The sequence below is a fragment of the Triplophysa rosa genome, linkage group LG4 (genome assembly GCF_024868665.1).
Source record: "Triplophysa rosa linkage group LG4, Trosa_1v2, whole genome shotgun sequence".
Taxonomy (NCBI): Eukaryota; Metazoa; Chordata; class Actinopteri; order Cypriniformes; family Nemacheilidae; genus Triplophysa; species Triplophysa rosa.
Window position 1 is genome coordinate 15,474,732 of NC_079893.1, and position 14,530 is coordinate 15,489,261.

At 42.9% G+C, this 14,530-nt stretch overlaps 1 protein-coding gene across 1 annotated transcript in view; it reads left to right on the forward strand.

Moving 5' to 3' along the window:
• Positions 1–14,530, forward strand: part of LOC130552577 (vacuolar protein sorting-associated protein 8 homolog) — a 293,391-nt gene that overhangs the window by 21,104 nt on the left and 257,757 nt on the right. Inside the window, exon 14 of the mRNA XM_057330929.1 lies at positions 10,485–10,559. Within this exon, the coding sequence (XP_057186912.1) occupies positions 10,485–10,559 (75 nt within the window). The remainder of the gene's footprint in view (positions 1–10,484; positions 10,560–14,530) is intronic.

The following is a 14,530-nucleotide window of genomic DNA, read 5'->3' on the forward strand; positions in this document are numbered from 1 at the left end:
GATTACGGAGACAGAAATATATGTCAACCTAAGTGGGAGCAGCCAAAGCACTATACAAACGCTAAACCTCAGAGAAAAATATAATAGATCAGATAAGTTTGACATAAAGCCACTGCTATCTTCAATCTACTTCTCAACTCAACCCAGTAACTACTTACAAACTTTTGGCCTTGATCAAGGATATTTTTCTATGCAATTTGTGTTTATTGCTGAAAGTGATAGACCATCATCCAACCTTCAAGATAAAGTAGGCCTATTCAAAATTTAGAACATGATAAAAAGTGAAATTATTTTTTATTTACACTACATTGTATTATTTAAAAAAAAACGAAACTGGGCTTCCTAAACGATCGATCGTTCGATCGTACTTTTTCTGGCAAAACGCCTAATGATTCTTGTATAATTCGCTTAAGAAACTTTATGCTACACCAGTGTTAATTTCGTTAACGAAAACTATGACGAAAAGTATTCGTTAACGACATGTTTTCACTGACGAAAACGAGACGATAACTAAATAAAAATGAATGCATGATAACGAAAACTGTAATAAAAATATACTGACATTTTCGTCAACTAATAAAAACGAGACGAAAATATTCTTGTCCCACCTGGCGGACATCAGTTTGTGCGCATGTGCTGCTTATCTCATATAAACGGCAGAGAGAAGTCTCTGGGAGAAGGGGAAGCACACACATGTATTCTGTGTCTCCACGCGGGTTACAAAGCGTCTTATTTTCTTCACGATCGCCGGTAAAACGCCGCAAACTTGAAGCGCGACTGCAGGCGAGTCACCCCGAAACACATTACGAAGGCAAGCTCAAGTGTTTTTATATGCGCCTATGTTAACTTAACACGAGCTGCTGCATAACGTGAAATGCAACATAGAGTCAGCCAAAAGAAACCAGCGCTGTCCTCTACTGATTATAGAAGTGATGAAGTGAGTCGAACTGTACATTCCAACCAAATTATGTAACATGTTTGCATGACTAAAGAAATGTAATACAATTTATATAATATGTCTTTTTGAAAGCTATTCTCATTCATTGCTGTCTCAAGCAAAGACAGTGCTCTCTTTCTTCAAAGAGACATGCCATGAGCCAATAGCCTTTGAGTGTGAGCCGTGTGCGTTTCATTGGTTGAATGAACTGAATGAACACGCCCTACTTAACGAGTCAATTGAGTCAAATGGAATTGAACGAACTGGAACATGTCGTTCATGGTCTAATACTCTGCGTTCCAACAATGCATGTCTAGTTACTGGAATTTTCTGAAAAATAAAGGTAATGACCTGGTTTAATTTTATTCTAAGGTGAAGTAAATTATGTCAAAACAGTTGAATCTTTGTATGGAACATTTAATTACACCAAGTAAATGATTTAAACCATTTAGATTTTAGTAGACTAAATATAATGTATATTTATTCGACTAAAATGTTTTTCATATTTCGTCGACTAAAACTAGACTTAAACTAAAATGATGGGGTTGACTAAAATGTGACTAAAACTAAATTGCATTTTCGTCAAAAGACTGTGACTAAAACTAAATCAAAATTTGCTGTCAAAATTAACACTGTGCTACACTTGATGTCAAGTTTTATTGAAAGAATTATTGATAGTGTACAATAACGCCCAACCAGGCGTTAATTAATACTTTGGCTTTCCATAATATGGCGTAAACGGTGTTATGTGAAATTTTCATCCTCTTGCCTGGATCCCTAGCACGCATTGGCCCCTGGGCCTGTGCTTATAATGCCCATTGGATAATCCGGCCCTGCGGGGGGTACTTCTTTAATGTGTGTTGACTCTTGTTTACCGCTGAGTGGCAGTCTATTCACAGATCTTCACTCATTGCGAGTTGACAGGTCAAGCTCATTGCCTCACTCAGAAGAAGAGGTTTAGGTGTAAAAAACAAACGCTGTCTACGTACATGTCATGATTCTGCCTCTTTTGGTTATGTTTTTCTTAGTCTTGTGGCAGGATCATGACAGTCCCACGTGTTTATTGTGGAGAGAGACATGGCATTGTTTGTTTTGGCATGCCATGCTCTCTCTCTGGTCTCATCTTGGCCCCGCCCCCTCGTTTCCTCGTTTAGCTTCCCCTCAGTGTTTGATTCCAGTCACCTGCCCTATGTAATTTTCCCTTTTTAGTGTTCCCTTCTTAAGCCCTTTGTATTCATTGTCCCGTGCCGGTTCGTCTTACGACTACTCGTTTGAGTACCCACCTTGATGTCTTGAATTATTCCCTTGTCTGGACTACGTTGTTCCTGTTTTGCTGTGCCCAGTCGTGTTTGTGGACTTATTATTTTTGTATCTTGGACCTTGTTTATTTTGCCCCCTTGTGAGAAGTTTTAGTTTGAATTCTTGTTTTGTTTATTCTTAAACATCTTATTTTGAATACATTTTAAAACTGCTACGTGCCGAAATAATTTGGTTCTTGAATGAATTGCAAGGCTTAATGTGAGACTGCTCTCTCGCAATTTCCATGAGCAGAAGCTGAAGCAGCATTTGAAAGGTGATTTCTAGCGCAGTTTAAGCTTAGGAAACAAAATGTATGTTATAGTTGATGTCAGGTTTAATTAATGATCGGAAATATGTTATTTAATTGTGATTTTGTCAGCAATTTTAGAAATTAATGTCGCCAGGGTAGACTTTCAAGTTATCTGAAGCCTAAACTTTAAAAGATATATTCAGCTCTTTGTTACTACTCACACAACCCCCATCAACCCCCACCTCCTGCTGCAGGAAAAATTCGCCCCAACACGTCACCGAAAACTCAAAAGAAGGTGTCTATTGAGAAGTTGCATATTTGAAAAATAGATTGAAATGTAAACTAGGGATTTTAACCTTTATTACTTTATAAAGTGCTGTATTGATAAAGAAGATAAGAAAACATTTAAAGGTGTCCTGAACTGGCCATTTTTATTATTTTATACTGTTGTACGAGGTTTACTTATGACGTTCGCATGGTTTTTACATTAGAAAACATCAAAATCAACAAGTAATAGGCTATTTTCTAGGATTGTGGTATTGCCAAGATGTATGGTGAGATCGTGTTGCACCGTGGGGTGTGCCGGAAACACGAGCAGTTCTGTCTTAGCAGGGTTCAGCTGGAGGTGATGGTCTTTCATCCAAGCGGAGATGTCTTCTAGGCAGGCTGTAATGCAAGCTGCTACAGTGGTATTGTCTGGGTGAAACAAGATGTAAATCTGGGTGTCGTCAGCATAACAGTGATACGAGAAGCTGTGTGCCCGTATGATGGAAGCGCAAAAGAAGCGCGTAAGTGTAATTGATTAATATTGTCTTATTGAGTTTAAACGCAGTGTCGTAGCTTTGTTTACTACCGCCGTGTCACGTGTTGAAGTCGTGTTTGTTCTACTGCTGGTTTCGCTTGTTATTGTGAGATTTTGAAGGCGTGTCCTGCTGATTTCAGTTGCGTGATTAAAACGGGTATTTACAGTAAGTGCGATTAATCACCGCGTGCAGCCCTCATCGCGTGAAGGCCGAAGAGCGTAAAGACCATCGACTCTACCTGTGCTACTCTACCTGTGCGACTCCACTGAGCAAGGACACAGACAAGGCACTTGATTATTGCACCTCAGTTTTAACTTTTTGCACTTCTATTTATTCTCCTCTTGTTATTTGTTATTCCCCATTTTTGACTATTTGTTTTCAAATCCCTACTGTCACTACAACTCGTAAATCACCGGTATCACGTAGAAGGCCACGCAATGTTAATGCTAATAATCTGCGCACTCTTTCAGCATCCACAACTACCTCAATAACATTTCCCATTGGTTTATGGAACTGCCAATCACCTGTAAACAAAGCAGACTTCATCACAGCTATTGCTAAACACTTTGGTCTTTCTCTTTTAGCACTTACTGAAACCTGGATCAAGCCAGAGGACACTGCCACACCGGCTGCCCTCTCCAATAACTACACTTTCTCCCACAGCCCACGCATATCAGGGAGGGGTGGAGGAACTGGAAATTCAAACAATTGGCACCCTCATGTGACAACATCTCATTCGAGTCACATGCTGTTACTGTGATCCACCCTGTTAAAACTCATGTTGTAGATATCTATTGTCCCCCGGGTCAGCTTGGACATTTCTTGGAGGAGTTGGATACGCTTCTGTCATCCTTCCCCAAGGATGGTACTCCTCTGGTGGTACATGGAGACTTCAATATCCACCTTGAAAAACCGGAGGCTGCTGACTTCAACAACCTAACTGCATCGTTTGACCTCAAGCGAGCTCCCACTTCAGCAACTCATAAGTCTGGTAATCAACTAGATCTTATGTACACACGCTACTGCTCCACTCATCCCTCCCAGGTCACACCACTGCACACGTCAGATCATTTCCTCATCACTCTTGATCTCGATCTAACTTCCCCAGACACTACACATGCCTCCCCACTGGTCACATTCCGACGCAACCCACGTACACTCTCTCCCTCCCGCTTATCCTCTGCTGTCTCCGCCACACTCCCTCCCTCTGAACAGCTATCTGTCTTGGATACTAATAGTGCCACCGACACTCTTTGCTCCACATTTACCTCCTGCTTAGACAGCTTATGCCCCCTTACATCTAGGCCATCTCGTCCATCCCCTTCTGCCCCCTGGTTATCTGATTATCTGGTTCTCCGTGAGCATCGTGCCACGCTCAGGTCTGCTGAGAAAAAGTGGCGCCAATCTAAAGAACCCACTGACCTCGGTCTCTATCAGTCTCTCCTCTCTTCTTTCTCTGCTGATGTCTCCTTTGCGAAAACTCAGTACTACCATGCTAAAATCAATAAGTCGCCTAACTCTCGTACTCTCTTTAAGACCTTCTCTGCTCTTCTTTGCCGCCTTTCCCCTCACCTACATCGGACTTAACAGCTGATGATAATGCATCTTCGTAAAGAAAAATACCACCATCAGCTGTCAGTTCTCTGCGCCGCCGCCTCTTGATCACGCCCAAACCCCCGACACATGCTCGCTCTCCTCTTTCTCCCTCCTATCTGAAGATGATGTTTCCAAGGTCATGTCTTCGAACCACCCAACGACCTGCCCGCTAGATCCCATCCCCACTCATCTCCTCCAGGCCATTGCTCCATCGGTTGTTCCCACTCTGACCCACATTATCAACTCGTCTCTCACCACTGGCACATTTCCCACAGTCTTTAAAGAAGCCCGTATTACCCCGCTACTGAAGGAACCCGCTCTTAATCCTGCACTGTTAGATAACTACAGACCGGTATCTCTCCTCCCCTTCATTGCCAAAACTCTTGAGCGTGTTGTATGTAACCAGCTCTCCTCCTTTCTCAAGCAGAACAACCTCCTGGATAGCAATCAGTCAGGTTTCAAGAGCGGTCATTCCACTGAGACTGCACTGCTGTCTGTCATTGAAGCCCTGAGACTTGCAAGAGCTGCCTCGAACTCATCAGTACTCATCCTACTGGATCTATCTGCCGCCTCTGACACCGTTAACCACCACATCCTCTTGTCGACCCTAAATGCTATGGGTGTCTCCGGAATGGTGCTACAATGGATCAAGTTTTACCTCTCAGGTAGGTCATTTAGAGTATCTTGGAGAGGTGAGGTCTCTGAGTCACAACACCTCGATTCAGGGGTGCCTCAGTGCTCAGTGCTTGGGTCATTGCTCTTTTCTGTATACATGGAATCCCTTGGCTCTGTCATTCGGAAACATGGCTTTTCCTATCACTGCTATGCGGATGATACACAACTCCACCTGTCATTTCAGCCTGACGATCCGACTGTTTCTGCACACATTTCAGTATGCCTGAGTGACATTTCGCTCTGGATGAAGGACCATCACTTGCAGCTGAACCTTGCAAAAACAGAACTGCTTGTAATCCCGTCCCACCCTAGGATCAATCACAACTTCTCCATTCAACTGGGCTCATCTACCATCACATCTTCCAGAATGGCCAGAAACCTGGGAGTGGTGATTGATGATCAGCTAAACTTCACAGAATATGTTGCTAGCACCTCTCGGTCCTGTAGATCCATCCTCTACAATATCAGGAAAATTAGACCTTTCCTATCCGAGCATGCTACGCAGGTCCTAGTCCAGGCTCTTGTTCTGTCCAGACTGGACTATTGCAGTGTGCTACTAGCTGGACTTCCTGCTTGCACAACAAAACCTCTACAGATGATCCAGAATACAGCAGCAAGAGTGGTCTTCAATGAACCGAAGAGAGCACACGTCACCCCTCTCTTCATTAAATTACATTGGCTCCCTATAGTCGCTCGCATCAAATTCAAGACTCTGCTCCTGGCCTACAAGACCACCACTGGTTTGGCACCCCCCTATCTTAACTCACTAATGCAGACTTACATACCCGCCAGATCCTTACGCTCTGCAAACGAACGACGTCTTGTGGTGCCATCCCAAAAAGGTAAAATATCGCTCTCACGAACCTTCTCTGGATCGGTTCCACATTTGTGGAATGATCTGCCTGCTGCTACAAGATCAGCAGATTCTGTAGCTGAAAACACATCTCTTCCGTCAGCATATATATACTTGTAAATGAAAAAAAATCTTAAAAAACTTAGCTCTGTACACTGTAGTAGGCTTTGTGAGACATTTTTTATTGTGCTTATGCTTTTTGTTATCCTAATGCTGACCCAATTGCTTCCATTGTTTACCCAACTTGTAAGTCGCTTTGGATAAAAGTGTCTGCTAAATGAATAAATGTAAATGATGGGTCCCAAGGGTGTCGTGTAGATGGAAAAAAGCAACTGAGGGACCCCAGTGATCATGTGGTGAGCAGTGGACAGCAAGCCCCTCCATGACACCCTGAAGGATCTGCCGGAGAGGTAGGATTTGAACCAGCGGAGAGGAGAGCCTGAGATTCCTAGAGATGACAGGGTTGCTAGCAGTATCTGGTGATTGACAGTGTCAAACGCTGCTGATAGGTCTAGCAGAATCAGGACCGAGGATTTAGATTATGCCTTGGCTGTGCTTCTGTGACCAATAGCAGTGCAGTCTCAGTGGAGTGGTTTGTTTTGAAGCCAGACTGCTTGTCATCCATTAGTTTGTTCTGGGATAGGTAGGAAGACACCTGGTTGAAAACTGCCCTTTCAAGTGTTTTTGCAATAAATGGGAGGAGAGGGACAGGTCTGTAACTGTCGGGAGTAGAGGGGTCCAATGTGGGTTTCTTAAGTAGGGATGTGACCTGGGCCAGTTTGAATGTGGATGGAAAAGTGCCGGTGAGTGCAGCTATATTGAAAAGCTGCTGAGTGTTAGGTGCATTGCTCACCTTGGTGGTATAGAAAGATGTTTTAGCTGTGGTAACACTAGCAGAGAAAGAGGAGAGTAGTGACTGGTAGACCCTTAGGTCCGCAGGATTCTTGGTCTTGCACCATTTCCTTTCAGCAGCCTGAGTGTACTCCGTTGTTCACGGAGGATGTCAGACAGCCAAGGGCAGGAGTGGGTGGCACTTTAGTTTATTGTTGTAAATGTCCTAATTTGGGACAGAGAGTTTGCAGTTTTCAAAAAGTTTAATTAAACGTTTGTAGGGTTTTAGCCTGGCCACATGTTGGATCAAAGGGTCATGCAAAGTTCCTCTGTCTCTAAGAGTCACACTCCAGAGGCAGCAGGGGACAAACGGAACACTCTCTCGGCTCCAAAGTTCTGAGGGGAGAGGGAAGATTAACCATCTCTCCCAAATGGTTATCTCACCTCAACCCCAGCAGGACAGTTTATAATTCTCAACCCTAATTTCAAAGGGACTGCATGTGGAGAACGAAGCCCTCTCCCATGTTGTGAGACAGCAGATGGCCTGGATAACACCAGAGGATCTTCCAATACACAACACACCTTGGAAGGGTATTCTCTATAAGCAATCACAATAAACTGTCCAAACTGTATATATATATATAGATTCCTCTTGAAATGCTATTCCTATAAGTAGTCTACCTGTAACCTTATACATGTTCAGGTTGTTCTATATCTTGTGTGTATTCATTTTCTAGAGTTACTGGTTGACTGATTAATTCTTGTGTGCCCTAATGTAACTTCATCTACTGGCATGTTTAGGTACGAAATCAGTCTCTTTAAGTTTCCTGCACAAAGATGTATAGAATGGGAACCCGTCGTGCATCATATGTTTTTTATAATAACTTCAGTTAATAAGTTAAATTTGGCATCCTGCCATAGACATGCAAATAAGGCACGGAACAAGAGACAATGAACAAATTTCCTGCGCACCGATGGCTGCTATACATTGGCCTGTTGACCCGCTGAGGGCGTGGCATGTTTGAGCTTAAGACCATCATCCTTCGACTCATTCTTGGCTCAGCTCGGCAGTTCAACTCCCCTGGGACCTGTCTCATCTCTTTGAGATTGACTTTCCGGCAATGTACTTCAGAAAACTTCGTTGAACGCTCCGATCTCTGGAAGAACTCTGCGAATTTCCTCACGGCGATCCATCAGCACTCTCTCTCTCTCAATGCGCACTGGAGTTCTCATTGGCTCAGCAGTCAAAGCAAGTATAACTATTCGACAACGCACCTAAGTTAGCCCTTTAACTTGTTTGTTAAGGTGAATTTCGCGAGAGAACTGATGTTTTGTGCAGGAGTAATTTAATATTGCCATTCTTTATACTACTTGTCTTTTCCAAACTTTCCTCTTTTATTGTACGAATGTTTCAGCGTGTATGTTTTTGTTAGTTATACATTGTTACTTTTATGTTTTAGTGCACCGTAGTTTTTAGATAATTCACTGTATTCACTGTGCGTTCACCTGTATTCACATGTTTGATTCTGTGTAACTGCTCGCAAACAAGTCACTTCTACTGCTCATCTTGTTACAGGCTCTGAAGTAGTACCGTGTGAAGAGGGTTACTATCTGAGGCCTGGATACTGTCCCTCTTAAGAGTTAGAATACGACTCCACTAATCATTCGCTGGACAAATGTATTGGGGGGGGGCGTTATTGCTGATTCTGCTGCATTGGGTAAATGCTACTGAGGGCGGTTTCACATTAGCACTTTTGGTGCACACCCGGGTTCGATTAACATCATAGTTCGGTTCGTTTGGGTGATGTGAACGCTGTCTTCTGAACCCGGGTGCGCACCCGCGAACTGTACCCGAGTCCGCTTAAAAAGGGAGGTCTGGGGTGCGGTTCATGTGAACTCCAGTACTCTTCAATGCTGATATGAACACAATCGTACCAAATCGCGGAAGTGAACCGCTATTGATGACATAAATGCATGCTTTTCGTGCGTGTGCTTGTGTGTGTGTGTGTGTGTGTGTGTGTGTGTGTGTGTGTGTGTGTGTGTGTGTGTGTATATATGCTCACTTACCTTGACGACCGGTAAGATGCACTGTAAGCAGAGCGAATATTTCTGCTTGCCTCCGCCAAAAAAATCTCTGGTGGAAAGCCCGCTCTCTTCGGAACAATCGTAATACTTTTGCGGCAGACAAATGCAAATGTGTTTCTGTATCTTTTCTTTGCAAGCAAATCCAAAGGTTCAAAAAAAGAACAACAAAAGTGATGCGAGCAGCTACATCCATTTTGGCGCCTTGTCACCTTCATAGTGGTAACCCAGCAACATGAGTACGTGGCCGCCGCTTGATGATGCAAGCGCACCGCGGTTCACCGCGGGAGAAATCGAACTAGGGTTCGGTCCAGGCAATCGAACTAGATGTGAAAGCGGCTTGAATACACTTAGTTGATAGCACTCAACTGTGCGTATTCACCCTTTGGATTAAAATTGATAATTTCCCCGAGATGCACTACACGTTCATTTTATATATTTTGCTTGCATTTGTTAGTTGCAAAATGTAACTGCTTGTGTAAACTAGGCAAGTGATATCAAAATATACAGAATAACAGGATAAGGAAATAAATACATTTTAGTTCTAACACTGTTCTCAGTGTTTTAATACATAGAAATTAATTCATGAAATCATGTTACACTGACAGTGTCTTTTGAGTTTTATAGGTTAGATCATATGTAGACAATATGTTAGTTGTCTCATGAGACCAACTTCATTTGCCATATTAATTGGTATTATTTGGTGAACCAGATGAGGTGATCTGTGATTCAGTTTGAAGGTCATTGACAGTAGTTCTATATTTAGGCAAACACCCGAAAATACCTTTAACATAACATCTTAAAAATAATCCATTAGTTATGTTAGTATTTGAATCCACACTATCCACACAATTCATTCTTAAAAATTGTCTATTTGATTCCATATTCTCTATTATTCCAAACATTTTTGCCCACTATTGACGAAGAGATGATGGAACAGTTGAGTAATCACATTGGCAGACCAAACTGATAGGATTCATAGGTTGCATAAGCTTTTACAGTGATGTGCATATGATAAACAAACAAACAAAAAAACAATAAACAATGAAATCAATAAGTAATGTTATCGTAATATAATGTAATAAATGTATTGTGCTTCAGACAATATCTACAAATAGACGTCATGAAAATAATCTCATTCTCTGTGTACATTTGTAGGCCCTGGTTGGAGAGAGAGCATGTTTCCAGTCTGTTAGCAGCTATGCAGGCCAGATTATTTATCTGGGAACAAAGGTAAAGCCACTGTCATGATAAAATTGTATGTACTCTAACTAACACAACCATGTGCTATTGTTTCACGTCACATGAATGAAATGTTGTATAAATTAAAAAGAGAGCCCAGAATACAGATGGTACTTAACTAGTTATACATTGTCACTGCAGTTATAGCCGTAGAAGATGCATCAATGTGCTTTTGCTACTCTCCGCTAAATAGCAGTATAACCGTAGTGCAGGGATCTCTAACCTTGCTCATGGAGAGCTACCGTCCTGCAGACTGCAGCTCCAACCCTGTGATAACACACCTGTTTGTAATTATCAAGCAACCCTGAACATTAGGGGTGGGAATCACAGGGTATCTCACAATACGATTCGATATGCAATACATGGCTCAGGGTTTCTATAAAATCACAATGCAGAGATTCTGAGATAATCAATATATTGCTTGACAATCCTGTAACAATACATCACGATATCTGCCTAACTATGAAAACAAAATGCCCTTGAAAAGGTTAAGAGCAACATTTGTCTCTTTATTCAAGTCCACAAAAAAAAGTCAGTAGGTAAACAAATTTTTCTCATCTCGCTTAGTCTTGCGCCGGCTGTCTATATGCGGATCTCACGGTCACAATCTCGTTAGTCTTGGTCACTGCCAGAGGTAATTGACTAGTAGCGTTTAGATGGCTGTTCCCTACAGCTCATTGCTAAAATGTACCTTTTTTAGTAAAAAAGTGGACTATGTAAAAGCAGACTTAAAGGGATATTTCAGGCAAAAAACTATATTTCCCCATGTTTTACTCATCCTCAATCAAATAAAATCCCTTCATTGTCACTCAACCATATACACAAGTGCAACAGTAGGTGAAAAACTTGGGTGCAGTTCCAACCGACATGGCAGTATGACAGATATGAGACAGAATTGTAGTTTACAAGTAACAAAGAATTACAATACTTTACAATAGACATTTTCTTGCACACATTTACACAGTAAACATTTCTGTACAAGTGTTTAACCATAGTATCACGAATGACATATCATTTACATATAACTACACAGCAGCAAATGTACACACAATGTGTGTAGTGTACAGTGATTGGTACGTACTTTCCGGTTGAGAGCGGTGCTGTTACTGTACCAGGCAGTGATGCAGCCAGTTAGGATGCTCTCTATTGTGCCGGTGTAGAGTCAAGTGAGGATGCGGTGATTCAGGCCGAACTTCCTCAGCCATCTCAGGTAGAAGAGACGCTGGTGATCCTTCTTCAATACAGCTTCAATGTGAGTAGTCCAGGTGAGCTCCTCTGTGATATTGACACCAAGGAACTTGAAACTGTTGACTCTCTCCACTGGTGCTCCGTTGATGGTGATAGGACTGTGTTCTCTGTCTTTCCTTCTAAAGTCCACCATCAGTTCCTTGGTCTTACTGACGTTGAGAGAGAGACGTTGTGTTCTTCACACCAATGTGACCGAGTGTGCACCTCTTCTCTGTAGGCTGTTTTGTCAGCGTCAGTGATCAGACCTACCACCGTCGTGTCGTTGGCAAACTTTATGATGGCGTTGGAGCTGTGTGTTGCCACACAGTCGTGTGTGTAAAGGGTGTACAGGAGTGGGCTGAGAACACATCGTTGTGGTGCTCCAGTGTTTAGGGTCAGTGATGAGGAGGTATTGTTGCCAATTCTGACTACCTGGGGTCTGCTAGACAGGAAGTCCAGGATCCAGCTGCACAGCAAGCTGTTTAAGCCCAGTGCCCGGAGTTTCACATCTAGTTTGGAGGGCACAGAGGTGTTTAATGCAGTGCTGTAGTCTATAAACAGCGTTCTCACATGTGTTCTTTTTTTCCAGGTGGGAAAGGGCAATGTGTAGTGTATGTGCAATGGCATCATCAGTGGAGCGGTTGTTGCGGCATGCAAACTGTAGTAGTGGGTCCAGTGAGGGAGGCAGAACAGAGCAGTTTAAATCTTTAATTAGCCTCTCAAAGCATTTGTTGATGATGGGGGTCAGAGCAACAGGACGGCAGTCATTTAAACAAGTAACTTTGGGTTGCTTTGGTACAGGTACAATATTGGACATTATGAAGCATGTGGGTATGATGGACAGAGAAAGGTAGAAAATATCCGTGAAGTCTCCGGCTAGTTGGTATGCGCACACTCTGATGACTTGACCCGGGATGCCGTCTAGGCCCGCGGCTTTGCAGATATTCACCCGTCAGAAGGATCGGGTTACATCCGCTACAGAGACGGTGAGTGACGTAGCCTCAGTTGCCTCGATCGCGGGGGTCCTCACTACACTGGCGGTGCTACTTTCCTCGAAACGAGCATAAAAGGTGTTTAGCTCGTCCGGGTGTGGGGCAGCGTTGTTCACAGCAGAGTTTTTATTCCCTTTGAAGCCTGTGATGATGTTCAGTCCTTGCCACAAACTTCTCGAATCAGTGGTGTTAAACTGATCCTCGATCTTGTTCCTGTAATGACGTTTGGCTGCTTTGATAGTTTGCGGAGGGCATAGCTGGCTTGCTTATACTTATCCGCGTTTCCTGAATTAAAAGCAGAGGTCCTTGCATTAAGTGCCGCGCGAACATCGCTGTTTAACCATGGTTTCTGGTTCAGGAAAATCCTTATTGTTTTGGTCGCCGCAATATCCTCTATGCACTTCCTGATGAAACACATGACACTGTCAGCGTAAGCCTCGATGTCGTCAAAGGAGGCGGACCAGAACATCTCCCAGTCCGCGTGATCAAAACAGTCGTGAAGCATAGAGTCTGACTGGTCCGACCAGCACTCGATCGTCTTAAGGGCGGGTGCTTCCTGCTTCAGTTTCTGCCTGTAAGCCGGCAGGAGAAGGACGGAAGAGTGATTTGGCAAATGGGGGGCGGGGGGAGGGATTTGTAGCCATCACAGAAGGGAGAGTAGCAATGCTCCAGCACTCGTTCCCCTCGTGTGTTAACACTGATATGCTGGTGGTATTTCGGTGTTACAGATTTGAGGTTGGCTTTGTTAAAGTCTCCAGTAACAATGACCGCAGCTTCTGGGTGCGTGATTATTTGAAGCTCTAAAACGTGCATCCATTGATCAAAAAACGGCTCAACCCAACACCGTGGTCTTAACAAAGGTCTTCTGAAGCGAATCGATGCGTTTAAGAGAAATATCCATATTGAGAGTGCTATTAACGATAATGTCTATCTTCTGTAATCCCTCTGCTGCGCATGAACCAGAGGCTTGTTTTTCCAGATTTACCTAGCCTTATTGCCAAAGGACTACAGCCCCACTGACTCTCTCTGCCAATGCACTGATGAAATTAACAGTTGGATCTGCCAAAACTTTCTTCAGTTAAACAAGGAGAAAACGGAAGTCATTGCAATTAGGAAACAAAGATGAAATTCTCAAGGTGAATGCATACCTTGACTCTAGGGGTCAAACAAGTAAAAATCAGGTCAAAAATCTTGGTGTGATTATGGAGTCAGACCTTAGTTTCAGTAGTCATGTTAAAGCGGAAACTAAACCAGCATACTACCATCTCAAAAACATTGCAAGAATTAGATGTTTTGTTTCCAGTCAAGACTTGGAGAAAGTTGTTAATGCCTTAATTACCAGCAGGGTGGATTATTGCAATTGTCTTCTCACCAGCCTTCCCAAGAAGACCATTAGACAGCTGCAGCTATTACGGAATGCTGCTGCCAGGATTCTGACCAGAACCAAAAAATCTCAGCATATTAAACCAGTCCTTTACACTGGCTTCCAGTTACTTTTAAGATTGATTTTAAAGTACTGTTACTCGTTTATAAATCACTGAATGGCGTAGGACTGAAATGCATTGCAAATATGCTCACTGAATATAAACCTAACTGACAACTTAGATCACTAGGATCAAGTCAGTTAGATATACCAAGGGTTCACTCTAAACAAGGGGAATTCTCTTTTAGCTGGTAGCTGGAATCAGCTCCCAGAAGAGATCAGTTGTGCTAAAACATTAGCAACATTTAAATCCAAACTCA